The 21,947-nt window shown below is 34.4% G+C and overlaps 3 protein-coding genes across 3 annotated transcripts; 1 reads left to right on the top strand and 2 right to left on the bottom strand.

Moving 5' to 3' along the window:
• Positions 1 to 459: 459 nt before the first annotated feature.
• LOC129808426 (uncharacterized) lies at positions 460 to 1,573 on the top strand. Its single transcript, XM_055858200.1, has 2 exons — positions 460 to 519; positions 602 to 1,573. The coding sequence occupies exons 1-2, from the start codon at positions 460 to 462 to the stop codon at positions 1,370 to 1,372; spliced, it is 831 nt and encodes a 276-aa protein (XP_055714175.1). The 3' UTR covers positions 1,373 to 1,573.
• Positions 1,574 to 3,099: 1,526 nt separating this feature from the next.
• On the bottom strand, positions 3,100 to 4,715 carry LOC129808425 (uncharacterized). The gene is made up of 3 exons (XM_055858199.1): positions 4,520 to 4,715; positions 3,513 to 4,448; positions 3,100 to 3,451 (listed from the first exon to the last, which is right to left on the bottom strand). Exons 1-3 carry the CDS (start codon positions 4,560 to 4,562, stop codon positions 3,297 to 3,299), a joined length of 1,134 nt encoding a protein of 377 aa, XP_055714174.1. The 5' UTR covers positions 4,563 to 4,715; the 3' UTR covers positions 3,100 to 3,296.
• Positions 4,716 to 8,331: 3,616 nt separating this feature from the next.
• LOC129808427 (ATP-dependent DNA helicase PIF1-like) lies at positions 8,332 to 17,689 on the bottom strand. The gene is made up of 5 exons (XM_055858201.1): positions 16,886 to 17,689; positions 16,394 to 16,804; positions 8,954 to 9,043; positions 8,398 to 8,871; positions 8,332 to 8,337 (listed from the first exon to the last, which is right to left on the bottom strand). The coding sequence occupies exons 1-5, from the start codon at positions 17,687 to 17,689 to the stop codon at positions 8,332 to 8,334; spliced, it is 1,785 nt and encodes a 594-aa protein (XP_055714176.1).
• Between the last annotated feature and the right edge of the window lie 4,258 nt (positions 17,690 to 21,947).

Genomic DNA, 21,947 nt, shown 5'->3' on the forward strand with positions numbered 1-21,947 from the left:
ATTCGGAAGTAAAATCATGAGGTGCATGTGACAGCTTCATTTTTTCTCCATTTTATTTTGGTGGAAAAATCCACATAAATTACACGAGAATTTCCATGGATGTATTCTATATGAAAAAAAATCCAGCATAAATCCATTAAATTTTCCTTGGAATGTATTATGGAAAATTCCTATGGAATTTTTTTTAAGGAAAATAGTGGAAAATTCTGAGGATTTTTCGCTTGTTATTCCTATTCCGCTCTTTTGCTATGGGGTTGTTTTCGTATTTTCTTGTCAAATTTGTCCCACTTTCAAATAGTGTCACACGTCACACCAAGCAGGCTCAAATAAAAAATGTCAGCAGCAGCGTGAGCAGCAAGTGGAATGCCAAAAAAAAAAACGCGAAGAAAGGTAAAAATTCTATGATTAAATTCCCATTATTTTTCCCAGTTTTCTCATGCGAATGTCTTCCACAGAAAAATGTCTGAGATGTCTCAACTGGTCGTTGAAGAAGTCCCTGCTGGGGCCGAAGCCGAGCCGGTAAGTTTTCTATTTCCTTCAATTGACATTTAAGTTTCATTTAAGTTTGAAATTTAAATAAATTGTTCAATTTCTATTTTAGGTGCTTGAGTTCAACTTTGAGATGATGGTGTCCAATCCATACGTGAAAAATCGCGATTTTGTAGAATTACTGAAGAGCATGGAATCCAGCGTGGGACCCATACCAAGGCACGTGAAAAACATCTTTCACTTGTGCGGATTCACCACAACATCCATTATTAGTAGCATTGGAGAAAAAGAACTCAGGGAGTGCCAGGAGTATATAATACAGGCGGACAGAGAATTGGCTCCAGCAGTAGAGGAGATATACTCTACGTATTATGCATGTCCGGAGAAATTTCGATTCACGCCTGGGGATATCATTATTATAAACAAAATGATCCAGTACTCCAAGGAAGGTTTCAGGCCCGAAACAAAACCTTACACTCCTCGGGATTGTTTGAAAGCTAGTACCAATGAGACACAAGATATGCTTCGACAAAAAATAGTGTCTTGGTTGAAGGAACATGAATTCCATTTCACAGACGTGATAGTTACTATATCTAAAAATGCCAATACTGATTCAGGAGCTACAGGACTAATAGTTTGTCCAATATGTGGCAAAACAATAAAACTTTCCTCATCAACTGGAAAAAAAAAGAGATGGATTATTTCAAATTTTACGAAACATATTCTCAGCCTACACATGAACCCAGAAGTCAATTCTTGTGAAGATGAAAATGAAGTTGATGATTGTGGCAACATTGTTGAGAAAAAGAAAACTATGATCCAACCAACGTTGAAGCAATGCATCTCCAAGCAGAATAATACTAGTGAAGACAATATGATGTGATTTTTCCTTTACATTTATTAAAAGTGTAAAATATGAAAATAATGGTCCTAGTTGAAATCCCAGAACTATTTTTGTGATACTTTAATGTGAGTTAGTTTATAATTTAATTTTCCTTATCTTGATTTTTTAAGGAAATGAACATGACTGATGAATAATTTAATAATACAGTTAGTGATAAAAATAAAAAGAATTATTTGAGAAAAAAATAAAGGAATTTCAATGAAAAATCAATGGCAGTAAAAGAGGTCAGAAAGTGACTTAAAAAGGGAAAATTGGTACATTTTGAAAAAAAAGGTTGATTCGTGTAATAGCCAACTTGTTAACTTTTAGCCTTCACTGATTAAAAAGCGGCCAGGCACCAAGACCACTTTTTAACACTGTTCCATAAGGAGTTCTTTCCTTTGGACCTCCAAATTACAGTAGAGTCTTCCAAATTCGAACGCTTGGGAGGGGGCTATTTTTTTGATATTCCTCATCTCCCAAATTCGAACGATATTTTCAAAAGTAATACAATTTATGTGAGATTAAATTCTACTTTGAATCAAATGCCCGTATTTTCTGACAAATATTCGTAGTGACGAACTTCCTTTTAATTTTATTCACTCATATTGCACCAATTCACAAATCACTCAATAGATGACAACGATAACAATAAAATAATATATTATTATTATTAACAAAAAAATAAAATTTGTTGCAAGTTAAGAAGCTAAATCGTGTCCCGTATTTAAGTCCAAGTTTTCTACAATTAAGTTAGTCACAATAGCAATGGAGTTTTGTTTTGAATATTTTTTGCCGTTTCAAGAGAATTTCGTCATCTTTTTATTTCTGAAAAAAAAAAAAATTGAAAAAGGTTGTGTTTTGACTGAGAAAAGTGATAAAAATGGAGAACCTGCGCAAATTGATCGTGGACAAGTATCTAAAGAATTCAAAAGCGAGCTATTCTTAAATCGGAAGGATCACCGGATAGTGTCCATCTATGGTGTGAAGGGTTATATTACGCTTCAAGGAACTCAAGACTTTTTCGAAAGCCAGGATGTGGCAGAAAACCTGAAGCTGTAGACAAGATGATTGAGAAGAGAGTGTTGGCGCTTTTACAGAAGCAATCTTGCCTTGCAGTCAGAAATGTTGGCAAAAAGCTGGGTATCTCTAAAAGCTTAGTGTAGAGAATCAAAGAGAATAACAGATTGATAACGTACAAAGCTCAATCTGCTCCCCATCGCAAGGACAAGCAGAGGCAAAAAGCAGAGAAATCTGAGGAATCGAGTTTTGAAAGGCTTTCAAGGATGCATTTTGATGGACGACGAAACTGTCGTAAAAGGTGATTTTACTCAGTTGCCCGGCCAACAGTTTTACACGGCGAAGACTCGTACGGGTGTAGCCAGCAAGTACAGGCTCAAAGAGTACAACAAGTTCCCGAAAAAATATGTGGTTTGGATGGCAATCTGATCTTGTAAAAATAATCTATAAAATATAAATAATTTAATTTAATAATTTAATAAATATAAAATAATTAATAAAAATATCCGAAAGTGCAAAATCTCTAAGAATAATCTGTTTTGTGATATATCTCTCATGTGAATAAGTTTAAGAATAATTTTTTTCGTATATTGAAAGAAGAAAAAGAGGAAATCATTTTTTAAATTCAGTTTATTTCCCCAGTACTTTTTTAGGAGTGATTCTTACATAATCATACCTATTCTATTCCAACTATAATTTTTCTTTTTTATCGCATAGTGGCATAAACAAGGAGTAATAGAGGATTTTTCGAATATTACAAAATTAAACAGAAAATTTCATGTACTTTTTAAATTCAGTTTTATCTTAAAAATTTTTTGTACTGAAGATTTTTTTCAATTTAAAATTTTCCACACCCTTGTTTACTGCATACATGGCATTATCCCATTAAAAAAAAAAATCTACTTTAACGCCGCTGTGTGATGTGGAATCTTTGCAGTCTGTCGCAACTGATATGCTTATGCCCATCGGTACATAGCCATACAAACGAACTCTTTTTAATGAGCATATTTTTGCCATTAACAACAACTTTGAAGAAGGATTTGCCAATTCGATTGTCACCTATAAGAATTAACCTTTGTTGATATTAGATCATTTAAAATTGCTGAACTTCAACTTTTACCTTTAATACTGGAAAAATCTGTTAGGCACAAAGTTGTGCCCACTGTCTTCATTATTTTTCGGATATCATTTTCAGATTCTTGGTCGTCCTCATTTGCAAGTTCCAAAATTTGGTCACCTGTGCTCTCATCATCTTCGTCATCAACTCCTGTCTCGACATTGCTCTTACTTGGTAACAGGCGGTCCATTTTAAAATTTATAGTTTGCATACCCAGTTCTGATAATTTCTTTAGAGCGTCTTGCCTGCTAATACAAATAATTTTCTCAATGACATCATTTGATGGTAGAACGTCGATTTGCGGAGTTTGTGGTTGATCTTTCATTCGTGGAAGTATAATTTGATTTTTAATTTTGAATGAGAGGATTTCCTGTGTGTTAATTCTCTTGGCTTTTTGCAGGAAATCCCTCATTGTAAAGTTAATTACTGTGCTCTGCGTCGTCGAAAGTGATCGTGCTGTCCTAAAATAACTTTCGCAGGATTGCGAATTGTGATATTCGGGCAAAAAATATTTGCCCTCGTACTGGTCCCGGCAGTTTATGAGAGCCGCAATATATGAGTGAGCATTCAGTTCGATACATTCATAAGTGTTACTACTTATGAAGTGTTTGAGAGGTTTTTTGATTTTAATTAACCAGTTTCGCCAACCTCTAACAAAGAAACATATAAACCACCACTTTCTTAATCGCTCTGTTGATGTGAGACTACTCTCACACAACTCATATAACTGTTGCATTATTTCGACATACGCAATAGTTCCAGCAGAGTTTTCGACATTTTGTTTAAGGCAAGTAGACACTTTCGGAGATGAAATTCTCTTTCCAGCTTTGTAGTTCATTGTGCTCGACGGATCTAGGTCACTTGAGGTCAGGCAATGTTGATCTTTCGATATTTTTGCAGTCATTTCGAGAAGATGTTCTCTCGTCGCAACAAATTTGCCTTAAAAATATATACATAAAATGAAATATTTCACATCCTTTGACATATTTAAAGAAACTTATTTAACTTACCGATAATTATATCAGATGGAGGGTAATTCGGTTTAGTTCTCATTAGACGATTTTTGAGTTTATTTGTAATATGTAAACAATCTTGCACACATGGGGTTCCAGATATGTTAGCTCTCTACCATTCAGACCAATGTTTGGGAATTTTCGTCATTGATTTCCTTTTACGTTCTTCAAACAATTCTGTTTTAATTTTCATACTTTTCAATAAGCGTGGGTCACCGTCTGACGAAAATCCACAAATCGTTATTCCCTGATCTTGCAGTAATTTTTCAGTTTGACTCCATCGTGCCAGTATATCTTCACAACTAAAGCGATTATCTGTTCCAAACAGCATCAAAAGAAAAGGTGCAGCATTTCTTTTCATCGGTGTAGCAAGAACTATATAGACATAGTCTGATTTTTCTTCATTATTTATCCATTCCTTAACTGTTTTTGGATCTTTGCATGCATATTTACCAATTTTCGGCAAACCATTGTTCAATGGTGGTACCAAACCTGAAAGAGTAGTGTAGAAGAATTTTCTTACTTTTGTTGTTCAATATCACATTCTATCGATAGAATGACAACACGTAAACAGCAGAACGCTGTGACGCTCGCCTTTATGAAACTCACAGCTTTATGAAATGCTTAAATGTTATGGTACGAAGGCCAACATGAGGAAAGGAATTCACTAAAGACTTCAAATATCTATTTCTAATCGTTCGAGACTTACCAGTAAGTTGATCTTCTTTCGCATAATATTGTATTTTGGGGACAACTCTTGTTGCATCCTCGGATATCCATACAAATAACGGGTAGTTGTGTTTTAACAAATACGTTTTCAACTCTTGTGCCATAATAACACTTTCGGTAATGCTTGGCATTTGTTCCAAGTGATTGTGAATTGTCGATGGGGAAGGAAGATCGAGATTTTTTGAAAGTATCTCGTATCCGTAAAGCCCGCAAATAATATAAAGGTATGATGCAATGTTTTTCACTTTCTCATCATATCGCCTGGCATGTTTATTAAGTGAACTATTTTGCTCTGCCAAATCCACCAACATTTGAAGTAATTGGAGAATATTTTGCTGGAGATGGTCACATGTAGCCTCTTCTGGGATTCCAGCGAAAGTTTGAACGTGGTGTAGAATTTCTGGCTCCTCGCGAATAAACGCAGAGGCTTTGTTTGTTAAAGTGTTAAAGAACTCTTTTACAGACTTTTGTGCCAAGTCTACAACGCAAGCATTTTGCAATCTGTAGTTAATCGCACGGTCTATGACATTCGCCTTTGTTTCTACACTTTGACATATCTTCTTTGTCGTTTGTGTACGCAAATCATGCAAAAACATCATGCATGTGCATATTTTTAAAATGCTTCGTAACATTTCTCATAACCCATTTCAAGGTTTCAAAATGCTTAAGGTTGCTTTTCTTTACAGATAATTTTATATCTTTTGAACAGAATCCACATGTGTAGGACCCAATCCATGTTTCATCTAATTTTTCAACGTGTACCTTTAGAAAAAATAGAGAGAGTTAAACATGAGAAACCCTTCTATCATATTCTATAAGAAAACATTAAATAAAAATCGATGATGAACCCATATAAGCTTATGGTAGCTGAGATTCTTTACAAGCGACATCGGAATGTCTAAAGCTTTTAATGCGTGCAAAAATGATTATGGGTTGATTTTTGATGGTAATGAAACACATTTAGCAAACTGTATTGAATTTATAATTTCTTAACGGATTGAATTGAAAACAACAAAACACAATTTGAGATTTTTTACAATTTTCAATAGTTATTATTAGAGAATTTAATGTACTTTTTCTGAATCTTGTGTTAACTTGATAAGTTTGTATTGAAGATTTTAGATTTTTTTTTAGAATTTTTATTTCATCTCTTCCTTTTCTTTTAACCTACCCCAAGTGCGGCCATCGCCGTCTTAGCGTGGACATTTTCCACTATTTTAAATTTTTCAAATCCTTATACCGATTCCAATCGAGCTGACCACAATTTACATAACGATAATTTGCTAATAAAGAACAAAAAATAATTTTCTTTTAATTATAATATTATATATAAAAAGTGTTCTTGAACTAATATATTCAATTTTCACTTTTGTTAAAATCTAAGTTAAATCCCAAGAAGTTTTAAGTATTAAAGGACATTTTATAAGAATAAGAGTGGGCATAAGAGAGCATACTTTTACTCAAAATCTTAAAGGTTTTACTAAAATTTCTTTTTATTGCATAGAGAATAAAAATCGATTTTTTGATTAACCGGTACTTCTATAAATATTTATATTTGAACGTGAGAAGAACATAGAGCAAATCAGAAAAGCGAATGATAAGCCTAGATCAGCTTATAGTAGGTGAGATTCTTAGCATGAACTAACTCGGAATGTACGCAAATTCGATTTAGAGCTGAAGTTGGGGTATGCCATTCAGTTATCTTGAATCAAATTCGTGAAATTATACAAATTTTGTATTTAAACCAAAATATCAAGGATTTGGATGGAGTGACAGAAAAGTGATATATGGGTGAAATGTAGAACAGAATGTTCTCTATAATTTTGCCGTAGAACTTGATCTCATTGATTAATCAGAAGCCAAGATAAGCGAGGTTTTTCGTTTCTGAACTCGTTTTTTTCATCCAGAGCGCCCCAAGTAGTCATTTGATGAACTTCAGCTATATCAAAGAATTGTTGTATTTTGTGAGACTTTCCGTTTAAAACCTTATTTTAAGTGTTTTGGTGGAGTAGAAGCAGTCAAATTGGCACCTGAGTGGTTTCAAGCGCTATTATGGGGAAAGTCATTTTTTAACATTTAAGCGGCAAAATCGGACATATCGCATTATTTGCTCAAAAAACGATGTATGGACGAAATGTAGAGACAAATGTCCTCTACAATTATGTCGAAGTAATCATCAAAATCGGTTCAGCGACAGTCATGATAATTGAGGATGTGTGATATTGAAATTGGTTTTTCGACTGTGGCGCCCTTGGTGTTGGTCCCACGAAGTTCAAATATTCTAGAAAGTTATAGCATTTGGTGAGATCTTTCGTTTAAGCCCTCACGCATCAAAATCGGTCACAAAGAACCGGAGATATGATTTTTTGAATTTCGTGAACTTTGACCCCTCACATCTCCGGTTCTATTAAAACCACAGCGCACTTACGCACCATTTTGGAAACGTCCTAGAGTGGACAATAACACTCTATAATATCACTCTTATAACTCGGGTCAGGGTGGTCTGGGAACCTTAAGTTTGGTATTGATGGAAAGCTCTAAGGCTCAGCTATAACATACTAAAATTTGAGCCCGATCGATGCCATAGGGGCGGAGCTATTGAGAAAACAAAAAAAAGGGGGGTCTTGAAAATGGCGGAAGGAGGGGTGGGGGGGTGGGGGGTCAATGCACCAAGTTGCAATTTGTATACGATAACCTTTGCCGAAAACCGCAAGTCGATATCTCTTTTAGTTTAGGAGCTATTAAGCTCCAAAGAGCGGACGGACGGACGGGAACGGTTTTTAGCCATCCATATATTCGTGATCAGGAAGTGTCAAAACACATTCTGGCAAATTTTGGGACCGATCGGAGGACATGAGATTTTGTTAGGATTATAGTAGGTGAGATTGTTAGGAATCTCACCTAATATGCTCAGAATGTGATATTTCACTAACTTGTGAGTCAAATTAAGTGTAAAAATGAAACTTTAGATATAACACAGTAGAAATTATATAATGAATGCATCATTAGTAAAAGGTTCGACTTGAAAAAAAATATTCTTAAGTTGATATGTGAAAAAAAATAAGTTAATGTTTGAGCTCCTATCTCTAAACAAACAAATCCTCATATTGCGATATATAAATAAGAAAACTTGTTTCTATACTTACATTGAAGTTCTTTTGCACATCCATTCTGTTTTCATAAGAAATGTGAAGTTGCATCCAAGAAACTACAGCTGCTTTCAGTGATCTTACAGCAGTAGAGTTTTCTTCACACTTTGCTTCCTCACGTGGAATCTGTGGCTCTGATTTGCACAATTGGACCATTTTGTTTATAATAATGATATCCCCAGGCGTGAATCGAAATTTCTCCGGACATGCATAATACGTAGAGTATATCTCCTCTACTGCTGGAGCCAATTCTCTGTCCGCCTGTATTATATACTCCTGGCACTCCCTGAGTTCTTTTTCTCCAATGCTACTAATAATGGATGTTGTGGTGAATCCGCACAAGTGAAAGATGTTTTTCACGTGCCTTGGTATGGGTCCCACGCTGGATTCCATGCTCTTCAGTAATTCTACAAAATCGCGATTTTTCACGTATGGATTGGACACCATCATCTCAAAGTTGAACTCAAGCACCTAAAATAGAAATTGAACAATTTATTTAAATTTCAAACTTAAATGAAACTTAAATGTCAATTGAAGGAAATAGAAAACTTACCGGCTCGGCTTCGGCCCCAGCAGGGACTTCTTCAACGACCAGTTGAGACATCTCAGACATTTTTCTGTGGAAGACATTCGCATGAGAAAACTGGGAAAAATAATGGGAATTTAATCATAGAATTTTTACCTTTCTTCGCGTTTTTTTTTTGGCATTCCACTTGCTGCTCACGCTGCTGCTGACATTTTTTATTTGAGCCTGCTTGGTGTGACGTGTGACACTATTTGAAAGTGGGACAAATTTGACAAGAAAATACGAAAACAACCCCATAGCAAAAGAGCGGAATAGGAATAACAAGCGAAAAATCCTCAGAATTTTCCACTATTTTCCTTAAAAAAAATTCCATAGGAATTTTCCATAATACATTCCAAGGAAAATTTAATGGATTTATGCTGGATTTTTTTTCATATAGAATACATCCATGGAAATTCTCGTGTAATTTATGTGGATTTTTCCACCAAAATAAAATGGAGAAAAAATGAAGCTGTCACATGCACCTCATGATTTTACTTCCGAATATTAAAGAAATAGCAAAGATTACGAGGATTACAATATGTTCTACTAAACCAGCAATAACGAATTAACACTTTGTACAATAAAAAAAAAATTATTAAAAAAAATCATTTTTCCTAAACAACATTATTATTATTGGTTGGCGATCTATTTAATGTAATCACTTCACTATTATCTACACGAAACGCAGTGTCTCATAATTTATTATATTATAGTAATTGCCACATGAATCACTAAAAATGTTTGCGGCAGGATACTTCGGTAATAATTCTATCGATACGGCATGATCGTGCCACTGTTGTGGCTTTTGAGATTCCCTAAAATTCCGCCATAAAGGGATGTGCTTCTAAACTTCTTTTACTATTTTTATCATGAGAGAGCACAACTATCCTCAGAAATGGAAATTTTCTCCTACCATAAAATCACTTAAAGTCCTCAAAATTCCACGTAAATCGCATCACATCAATCAGCTCAACACACAATCTCGGAAGTTATTATTAAGTGCAAATTGTATTGAGAGTTTTTGAAATGAAAATATTATGTATGAGTATTGTAGTTTCAATGCCCAAAAGAGTTTTGTTTTTAAAAAAAAATTGTAATATTTTTTTTTAATACGGGCATTGTGAGCTGAAGATAGATTAGAACTTCGTTCAGATAGTTCTCCAAACCAGCTTTTTTCTTCTTCACAATGGCAGGAGTACTATTCATTGACAAAGGACGTGTTACACAGGTCCGGCAAAAAATAAATTGTTAAAAATAATGGAAAGGCCTAAGAAAGATAATGAAGTCAAAGAAATAGTTGAAGCATGGTATTTTTATTTGACATTTTCCAAAAAATATTCATAATATTCGCGAAATATTCGCAATATTCACGATATTCGCAATATTCAGGGATTATTCGCGATATTCGCAGTATTCAGGAATTATTCGCGATATTCGCAATATTCATAAAAAAATGCCAATATTCGCGATATTCACGTTGGTAGATGTCGTAGACTCGCGAGTTGTTTTCCCCTTGGTTTTTTTGCAATTAAATTTTAAACAACATGCTCCAAATTGAAAATTTTCATGAGCTTTTGATAGCTTTCCGAGCTTCCGAGAAATTCTACTCAAAATTGTTCAGCAATTCGCCACAAGATTACGCGTCGCATTTTTCACCATGTCTTTCCTTTTCTCTCTGACCTTCAGCACGCCTGCAGTTTTTTGCGATCAGGCGGAGGAGAAAAAAGAATACAAAACAACAAAACTCATCCCCTGTGTGAGAAATCTTATGAATTACAGCTGAGCGAATTTTTATGATTTTCACGATCAATCTCGTTGTTTCAAAAAATTGTAGAAAATCGTAAAAATTATGAATCGTCAATCGTCATGGGCATTTCACAAAACCAGCTAATATCGGTCACTACATAATATGCGGATATAATTTTTCTCTGAGAAGAAAAAAGTCAGTGATAAGCCTAAATGGGCTTATGCTATGTGTGATTCTTTCATTGCAGATTCGAATTGGGGGCAAAATCGAAGTCCAGATGACCTTATGCTAGCTGAGATTTATTACAGTAAACCTCGAAATGCGTGCAACTCGAGGTCGTTGAAAATTGAAAAGTGCAAATTCGATTGTTAGAAATGCACAAAAATACATGTAAAACTTTAATGCCGAAATGGCTCAAAAACTATTCCGCAATCCGCGAGTAATACTGCGATCTTCAAAAATCCGCGAAAAAATCCACGGTCCGGGAAAATCCACAATAAATTCTGCCGGCTGCGTAAATCCATCAGAAATTCTTCGGTCCGCAAAAGATTCCGCGATCCGCGAGAAATTTCTCGGTTCGCGAAAATTCGTGAACGATTCCGCGATCCGAGAAAATCCGGGAGCAACACCGCGATCCACGCAAATACACGAAAAATTCCGCGGCCCACTAAAATCCACGAACACACCGCGATCCGCGAAGTTACAAAATAAACCTAAAAGTAGCGAAAAAGCATAACATGATTTCGAGATTACAATAGAAGAAAACCCGATTTTGAAATGGAACTTTTGTGAAGGAGAGAAAAAATGAGACATGCATGTTTTACGTATATCTTTGTCTCTAAAAATTGATAAAAAAAAAATTAAATTTTCAAGTGACAAAATTTCTATTTTTGTTTTCTTCATAGTCCAAAATTTCTATTTCTTCAAAGAACACGTGCATTTGACACATTTAAAAGATAGGGGGAAACAGGTTTATTTTTTGGCCTTTTTTGGTACGGGAAAGTACTCTCCTTTCGAATGTTCATGCCTTGGAATAATGGGAATTTTCTTTTATTTTTCGTATGAGACTTATACACATTTCTATTAAATATTAGTTAGCTTATCATCAATATTTATGATTATGTGATAATTATTTATAAGTCTCTTAGGAAAAATAAAAGAAAAATCACGCTATTCGCAGGCATGAACGTTCGAAAGGACAGTTCTTTCCCCTAACCCTTACGATTCGAAATTTAAAAACTTTACAATCTTGGCAGGTCAAACTAATAAATAATTAAAATGACCTTTATTTTTCCTCCATTCTTTCCAAAAATTATGTTCTTCTTGGGAATCTTTAAAAACGCATCCTGCGATTTTTTTTATTTTTAAATATGTTTTAGAGGCCGACTCGATGATAATTTCATATAAGAAAATACTGTTGAATCAAAGATTTTTCAAGGTCAAAGGTTAAAAATGCTCTAGAGAGCGTATTTTTAAACCGAATAGGGTGACATTTGGTATAGTTCCAATGATTATGCAATTTCTTACAATTCTGAAAAGGGTATAATTTTTTATGAATCCATATAATAAACCAGTTTGTACCCTCAAGGAGTAACAAAAAGATTTTCAATATTAGTGACTAATTTGTTCCGAAAGTCACCATCGCAGCAAGAAGGACGTTAAATTTGTGGCATTTTTCAAGCTATAATATTTACGGTTTCACTTTTTTTTTAATTCGAGATTGGCGATATTTTTCTCCTCCTGCTACCAGCACTGGCACCTTAACTATAGACCTTAACTGTTAGACGAAACGGACGAGATCTTTAAAATTGTATTAATTTGTTCCCGATAATTGGAACAAAATGTCTATATTTCGTCGGTTGCCTCAGCAACTGTGCTAACTGCATTTGCTTTGTGTCAGCATTCGTTGTAAGCAACGCATCGCTGCGCGGCGTTTGCAATGAATACAGACACAAAGCAGATGTAGTTAGCACAGTTGCTGAGGCAACTGACGATTTGGTTCCGACTTTTAGCAACAAATTTGTACTTTTTAAGAGAGGCAAAAGGATTCCCCATATTAGTAACGATTTTTGTTCCAAAAATTAAATCGTCCACGGATACCGAAAATTTTTGAAACGAATATGTTACAAATGTAGGGATAGTATTTTTATAAAAAAAATCTACAAATTTGTTCCTGACAGTGGGAACAAAACAGTAGAGCGCAACAAAATTCTATTCCAACTCACAGATCAAATTTGTATAAAACGAAATCTACTGAAATTTGTAGGTATTCCACCGTATCGAAACGGTTCTAAAAGAAAACTTTTACACAAGTGTCACTATTCTTAACAAAACCGTAAAGAAAAAAAAATATTGGAACGAATAAATATCTTTTTTAGGTACATATTTGTTCTGTAACAAATTGTTCTAAAGAAAATTTTTACCAATATTTTGGTCAGTGTCCAAAAGTTTTTACTGTGATTGTGCAATTTGCTAACAATACTACAATTGGACTTCAGATTAAAATTAGTTATAGTTTCATAACTGGTTTATTATATGGATTCATAAAAAATTATACCCTTTTCAGAATTGTAAAAAATTGCATGACCTTTGGAACTATACCAAATGTCACCCTATTCGGTTTAAAAATACGCTCTCTATAGAGCATTTTTAACCTTTGACCTTGAAAAATCTTTGATTCAACAGTATTTTCTTATATGAAATTATCACCGAGTCGGCCTCTAAATCATATTTAAAAATAAAAAAATCGCAGGATGCGTTTTTAAAGATTCCCAAGAAGAACATGTTTTTTGGAAAGAATGGAGGAAAAATAAAGGTCACGTTAATTATTTATTAGTTTGACTTTCCCGTACCAAAAAAAAGGCCAAAAAACAAACCTGTTTCCCCCTATCTTTCAAATGTGTCAAATGCACGTGTCCTTTTTGAAGAAATAGAAATTTTGTCACTTGAAAATTTAATTTTTTTTATCAATTTTTAGAGACAAAGATATGCGTAAAACATGCATGTCTCATTTTTTCTTTCCTTCACAAAATCTCATAATGCATCGCAAGGCTAAAAATCTGCCTTTGGGTTTTCAACCTTTTCAATGAGTTTTTTGTGTGCTCTGGGTCTGGGGAGCGCTTCGGAGAAAAATAGACAGACGATGAGCGTGAACAAAAAACAGTAGAAAAAACGAGACAGCTGATGGCGGGTGATGACTCTTTTCACCACCAGGGGACATCACGGATGCTTTGAGTAGCTCCGCGAGAGCTTGAATCTGGAGCTTTTTTTTCCTTGACGATCCTCTTAAGGTTTTTTTTGTTTGATAGGTATAATCAACGGCTACAACATACTAAAATTTCAGCCCGATTGCATAAGGAATTTTTGAGTTATTTAACTTTTAAGATTTAAAATTTTTCTTTTTAATAATAGCGCCCCTAGCGGTGGTTTTATAAACTTGCGATGTTAGAAGGAGAAGTGGAATTTCACGAGAGCTTTCCAAAAAGCCCTCATTTTTTAAATTCTGACAATTAGAACCGGAGTTATGGCCATTTTAAGAAAATTTTTTTGGACCCTTATAGCTCGGGTCAGGGGGGTCGGGGGACCTTAAGTTTGGTATTGATGGAAAGCTCTAAGGCCCAGCTATAACATACTAAAATTTGAGCCCGCTCGATGCCATAGGGCCGGAGCTATTGAGAAAACAAAAAAAGGGGGGTTTTCAAAATGGCGGAAGGAGGGGTGGGGGGTGGGGGGTCAATGCACCATGTTGCAATTTTCATACGATATTTAACCTTTACCGAAAACCGCAAGTCGATATCTTTTTTAGTTTAGGAGCTATTAAGCTCCAAAGAGCGGCCGGCCGGCCGGCCGGGAACGTAACTTAGCCCCCCATATATTCGTGATCAGGAAGTGGCGAAACACATTTTGGCCAAGTTTGAGCGCGATCGGAGGACATGAAATTTTGTTAGGATTATAGTAGGTGAGATTGTTAAGAATCTCACCTAATATCTTTCTAAACACAGTCTCCACAGATTAATTATTGATTTTTTAGGGTATTTTGAAAATAATCAATTACTTTGATGGACATAAATTTGCAAATATTGTCGCACTACTGAAAAAATTCACAAGAATATTAACAATATTTGTGTATTTTGCAACGGGAAACTATTCTTTAAATGCGCCGGTGAATTCTCTACACGACCGGCACTTTGGCATAAACATTTTACACGAGGAAACTAAAGAAAACTCACCAAATACGCACAATGAATTATCAATTGGTTTTGTCACCACACTTTTGTCACTTAATGCACCATTCACTAAACACAATTCGCCGGGCGTTTGACAATTTGCCCATCGCGCCACACAACGGTGGCGAAAAGAAAATTCTCTTTTTCGTGAATTCGAACAGTTTAATCGGAAGTTATCGTTTGGTTATTTTAAGGTTATTTCGCAAAGTTATTTGTAAGTATATTTCAATGCTCCATTACTCCCTCACAACCAAGTTTTGGGTCTTCGGGCAACGTTTTTACAACTCCATGTTACATTTTGCGAAGTTATCGAACGGTTATCCAACAGTTAAATAACCAAGGTGTGCTGCTTGGGATGATACCGTTGGCAAGACTTGTGGTACGAGTCGAAAACGAGTTGAAATGCACATTGGCAATTAATCAAGATCAGTAGCAAAAAGATAGTCAGAGCCAGTGTGTCCCCATAGCTCAGTTGGTAGAGCATTCGCCTAGACAGCGAAAAGACCCCAGTTCGATCCCGGGTGGAGACAGGATTTTTTCCAGTCTCTACTTGGGTTAAAATTGTGGTTGGGAGTCACTTGTTCTGATTGTCGCTCTCTGTTAATAAAGTACACTGAGTTATAGCCTCTTTTATACACTTGGGAGCAATACTTGTAAAAAAAAAAGCTTTTTTTAAGAAATTTTTTTTTTACCGTTATAGGCAGAAACGTGTAATTAAAAAAAAGCATTTTAAAAGTTATAGACGTGTAATCAGTTGTAGACGTCATTAATCTTCTCTAAATTTAAATAATAATAATAATAATATTTTTTTTATTCAAAAGAAATTCAAACCCATAAACCAGTAAACGATGTCTATTCATGGGTTTTAACATCGGCAAAAAAGTATATTGGCTTATGGTCCGAAAAATATGATTCATATATTCCTGCTTTAATATCGTATTTTGTTTTACTAAATATTATATCTAACTGATTTCCATGTTTCGTAGTTATTTCTGCAGGGTTTAGTTCGTTATTCATATTGTAAGCTTTTAAGAATTTCATAAATTGAGTTTGTTCAAATCCTTGAAGAACATTAAAATTAAAATCTCCCATGAGTATTACACTGTGATCATTTGATATTTGAGAGTATATTTTTTCAAATGTTATTTTAAATTTTTCAAATGGAACCTGTGGTGATTTATAACCAGTAATAACAGATATTTTGTTGTTTATTTCAATAACAAATAGATTAATACTAAATTTATTGTGAATATCATATTGGCTTTCTTCAAAACTTACTCTAATTTCAAAATTATGTTTATTTTTAACATAAGATAGTAGTCCTCCTATATTCTCAAATTCATTATCTTTCCTGTACAATATACTATAGTTATTTATACAAGGAATATTATTGTTTTCCTTCTTTGTCTTTGTTTCTGAAAGTATGATTACGTCATAATTTTTGTACCATACATCTGCATCTATATCTACAAAATGTTTATTTAGTGACAAAATATTGTGATAACAAATTTTTATATTGTGCTTGTTGTTTTCGAATAATTCATTCATGGGTAATTTAAGATATTTTTGAGTTTTTAACTTATCAATTTCTAAATCAACTTGATCTAAAACTGCTGGTGGTTTTGGTGGTTTAAATTGACCAATGATATATAATCCAGATAGTGATGTAACTCTACTTATAGCAACATATAATAGTTTCCTACTAAGAAATTCGCCTTTCCTGAAGTCCAGACAAAGTGAAGTATAGGTTTGGCCTTGAACTTTATGTATTGTAGCAGACTCTGCTGGTCGCAACGGAAATTGTTTCCTCGATATTTGCCTGGGGTTTCTTGCACTGAGATAAAATAGAATTTTTGTTTTTTTCTATTGGTGTTAGATTATTTTCTAATTTTTTTCCCGGTTATATTTTTGATGTCGTGCTTCGTTCCTTAATTTTCGTCCTACTCTTTCTTCTGGAAATTCTAACCAAGCGATTGTTACAGTATTTGTTTCATCATATGTTAAATGGCGGAGAGTGCCAGTAGCCCCGTTTACAAGTCCATCTTCTATGTCTATATTATTAGTAATCATGTATCTAATTCCTAGTTTTAATTTCAATTCATATGGACATCCACCTGTATCTCTGACATTTTTAGATTGAACTTGATTCATTATATCAATATGTTGCTGTTCTGAAACTTTATCAATAATTCGATCTTCTGCAATGACACTATAAAATTCTCCAGAACTGTTTGTAATCCTTTCTTCATTGTAATTTTCAACATTTTTGTTATATGCATAGAGTCTCATAGCATTTATAGGAATGTGATCACCGTTATTAACAGTCCTTGACTTTATTAAATTGATGTCAATTTCAGTCATTTTTCCTTTAACTAAGTTATTAAGTGCTATAGTGAATGATAAATCATCTCTTTGTCGCATTATTTCCGTTAATTCATAGTATTTGAATTCCTCCCATAGCGGATTGTCATCTAATATTGGTGCTAGTTCACTTGATGTTGGTGAACGGAAAATGTGCCTGTCTTTTACAGGTGGTAGTTGGTTTAAATCTCCGACCACTATTACGGATTTTCCAGCAAGACTTTTGTTTTCACCAAAGATCTGATTCATTCTTGCATCAATCTTGGCAAATGCATTTGCTCCCACCATAGATATTTCGTCTATTATAATTAACTTGACATCCAATAATTTAGCTCGAATTGTATTCGCAATATCATCTGAGAGGCGATCTGATTTTGTATGCTGCATGATTGGGAGACAAAACGCTGAATGTATGGTCATTCCTCTTATCAAAAATGCTGCCATTCCTGATGGTGCACAAAGCAACACTTTTATGGATTCAGGATTACTGCCAGGTAAATTATCATAATAATGTGTAACTAATTGATATATGCAACTTATGACACGTGATTTTCCTACTCCAGCTGAACCAGATATGAATATTCTAAGTGGCAAATTTTTTTCAGTCTTCAAGCTCTGATAAATGTATATTACTATTTCTCGTTGTTTTTCGTTTAATGTTTTCATATTTTCACAAATTTCATCTTTTGTAATTCTTACTGGACAAGTATATTTCTTAGAATTATTATTTTCAATGTTGTCCTCTATGTCTGAAAATATATCTACTTCTTGTTCCCTATCAACTGGATCATTTTGATTTGAATTTTCGTTATCCCTCCTGTCCTCATCATCTACTTGAAGTTCTTTAATTGCTCGATGTATAGCGTCTTCAACGTCTTCAGTTAAAAATGTAAATTTATTTTTAACCTTACTTATATCATGTACATTATTCAAGTACTTTTGTACGTGGTTACAATTTTCTACTTCATCTTCTTCATTGCGCCACGGTAGGAAAAGCATAAGATGCTCACGATAGAAATTGTCTGGGTCTTGTTCTTCCTTGTATCTGCTATAACGTACAATTTTTGATCTCTTCCTTTTTGATAACTCGTGATCTTTTTCGCCATCGTTAATGCCATCTTCATCATTAGCATCATCGTCATCATTTGTAGTATTTTTTGTATAATAGTCTGCTGCAAATTCAATCAAAGTTAGCCTTTCCCATTCTTCCTTGCGGTTACTATACTTTACCATAATATTTTCCGCAAATATGTCCGTTGAATCAATCGGCAGTTTTTGAAGTTGTTTCTTAGTTTTCAACATTCTGACACGTTCATTAATAGGACGGGTATTAATATAAAAGGACAGATAATCCTAACCGGCTTATGTAGGTGATATTCTTAACGTGAGCTAACTCGGAGTGCATGCAAATTCGATTTGGAGCTGAAGTTGGGAGACGCCATTCAGTTATCTTGAATCAAATTCGTGAAATTGTACAAATTTTGTATTTAAACCAAAATATCAAGGATTTGGATGAACTGGCACAAAAGTGATATATGGGTGAAATGTAGACCAGAATGTTCTCTATAATTTTCCCATAGAACATGATCTCATCGATTACTCAGAAGCCAAGATAAGCGAGGTTTTTTGTTTCTTAACTCGTTTTTTCATCCAGAGTGCCCCAAGTAGTCATTTGTTGAACTTCAACTATATCGAAGTATTGTTGTATTTTGTGGGACTTTCCATTTAAACCCCTATTTTAAGTGTCTCGGTGGAGTAGAGGCAGTCAAATTGGCATCTGAGTGATTTCAAAGCGTTATTATTGGAAAAATCAATTTTTTCACACTTAAACGGCAAAATCGGAGTGATAGCGTAGTCTGAGCGGAAAATGATGTATGGACGAAATGTAGAGATAAATGTGCTCTACAATTATGTCGAAGTAATCATCAAAATCGGTTCAGCGACAGTCGAGATAATTGAGGTTATGTGATATTGAAATTGGTTTTTCGACTGTGGCGCCCCTGGTGTTGGTCCCACGAAGTTCAAATATTCTAGAAAGCTATAGCATTTGGTGAGATCTTTCGTTTAAGCCCTCATTCATCAAAATCGGTCACATAGAACCGGAGATATGAGGGGTCAAAGTTCACGAAATTCAAAAAAATCATATCTCCGGTTCTATGTGACCGATTTTGATGAATGAGGGCTTAAACGAAAGATCTCACCAAATGCTATAGCTTTCTAGAATATTTGAACTTCGTGGGACCAACACCAGGGGCGCCACAGTCGAAAAACCAATTTCAATATCACATAACTTCAATTATCTCGACTGTCGCTGAACCGATTTTAATGATTACTTCAACATAATTGTAGAGCACATTTGTCTCTATATTTCGTCCATACATCATTTTCCACTCAGACTACGCTATCACTCCGATTTTGCCGTTTAAGTGTGAAAAAATTGATTTTTCCCATAATAACGCTTTGAAACCACTCAGATGCCAATTTGACTGCCTCTACTCCACAAAGACACTTAAAATATGGTTTTAAATGGAAAGTCCCACAAAACACAACAATTCTTTGATATAGTTGAAGTTCATCAAATGAACACTTGGGGCGCTCTGGTCAAAAAAACGAGTTCAGAAACAAACAACCTCGCTTATCTTGGCTTCTGAGTAATCGATGAGATCAAGTTCTACGGCAAAATTATAGAGTACATTCTGGTCTACATTACACCCATATATCACTTTTGTGCCAGTTCATCCAAATCCTTGATATTTTGGTTTAAATACAAAATTTGTATAATTTCACGAATTTGATTCAAGATAACTGAATGGCGACTCACAACTTCAGCTCTAAATCGAATTTGCATGCACTCCGAGTTAGCTCACGTTAAGAATCTCACCTACATAAGCCGGTTAGGATTATCTGTCCCTTTCCTCTGCTGCATTGTGATAGCGGTAGTTGCAAACCGTAATATGCTGCTTCCGGTGCTGTTACTAATTTACTATTCAGAAAACCATTACAATATTTACGCATTTTCTGATGTAATGTGAAATCACCTTTTACACTCATTTCTTGCATGATATCTTTTAGAATTCTAGACACTCCCCGACATTTACCTCCCGCTTCGAGGTAAATGGAACTCTATTTGCACAAAAAGTCGTTGAAGTTCGAAGAATTCAAATTCAATTTAGAATTTTCATACTAAATTTTCGAACAAGTTGGGGAAAATTTATCAAATATCACACTAAAAAGCTGGCAAAAGAGTTACATAGTGACTATGGAGTGATTAAATACTGGGGTAAGAACAGTAAACGTCGTTGTTCTGCTTTTTTCCTCACAACGATGTGAAGACCGTCACATTTTGACACTTGAGCACTTCGAAGTTCGAACAGGATGTATCTCAGACACCTTGCGGAATTATCAAGAAGTAAGAAAGTCTCTTTTTTGGAACTTCAAATAGATTTTCGAATTTTTCAAGATCTACTTCTGTACGGAAAGATTATATGCGTTGATATTTACTTCCAAGCTACTGCGTTTGAGAAACATTTTCGTGCGTTTGATATGATACCTCAGTGCCATTATATATTCTTCTCTGGTCATTTCTAATTTTTGCAAAATTTCATCAAAAGTCATATCAACATATTTTTTAGAAAAATATTTTGTTAAGTTCATAATCTTAATGTAATAGTTCTCCATTTTGATAGACATTGTTGGACTCTTATCCTCATTTGCAACTGGTCTTAGAATTTCGGTTTTGTCTAGCGATGGCATTGGGAAATTAAATCGACATTTTTCCTTCTTTCCTTTATAACACGTGCTTGAATGAACATGCATTTGTTTTTTGATATATGGATATTCATCTGGGTCTTTATATTGACATGTAATGAAGCTATCAATAATTTCAATAACTTTTTCGAAAGATGTAGGATCGTCTTCGTTTAATATGGGAAAATTGTTGAGCCATAAAAGAATGTGTTGATGGGGACTACCTCTCATTTGAAATTCTGTTCTTTGGAAAGAGTCAATTACCAAAAAATGTGGTCCAAAAGGAGCACATTTTCCAGGATTAGTGATTGGGTCAATTCTTAGCATTTTCATTAAATTGTTAACCCTATTCTCAAAATATCTGACACAAGTGACTGGATCATTTTGCACAAGGCGTGTTTTGGTTCCTTTATCTAATAACATACTTTCTTCAATTGATAGGTTCTTGCCTTCATTTTTAACAAGTTCTTGAATTAATTCTGGCCAATATATTTCTGAACAAGTCAATGTTAAAAATATTGCCGGCCTTCCTAATTGTCTAAACATCGTCATTAAGAGATTTTGTTTTTCTGCCCAGTATGCGGGAGTGAGTTGATTTGTTTTCAAAAATCTATAACCGTCATCATGTTCTATCAATTTACTCAGTTTTGCATCACTAACAACATCAGCTGCAGTTAAATTATTTACATTTTTAGATTTTCTTAAACAAGTGTTTGCAATACTATAAATTGATCGTTGTAATTTTTGATTGGCCATGTACAGAACTTTTATGGGTGTACTACATCTCCTATCTCTTCGTCTTAATTCAGATTTTACACGTTGCGCATATGAACGACTTTCATTTTCAATTTTATGACCACAGTAAATTTTAGGAAATGAGAGTTCCTCTAAATATTTT

This window comes from Phlebotomus papatasi, chromosome 4, assembly GCF_024763615.1.
Source record: "Phlebotomus papatasi isolate M1 chromosome 4, Ppap_2.1, whole genome shotgun sequence".
Taxonomy (NCBI): domain Eukaryota; kingdom Metazoa; phylum Arthropoda; class Insecta; order Diptera; family Psychodidae; genus Phlebotomus; species Phlebotomus papatasi.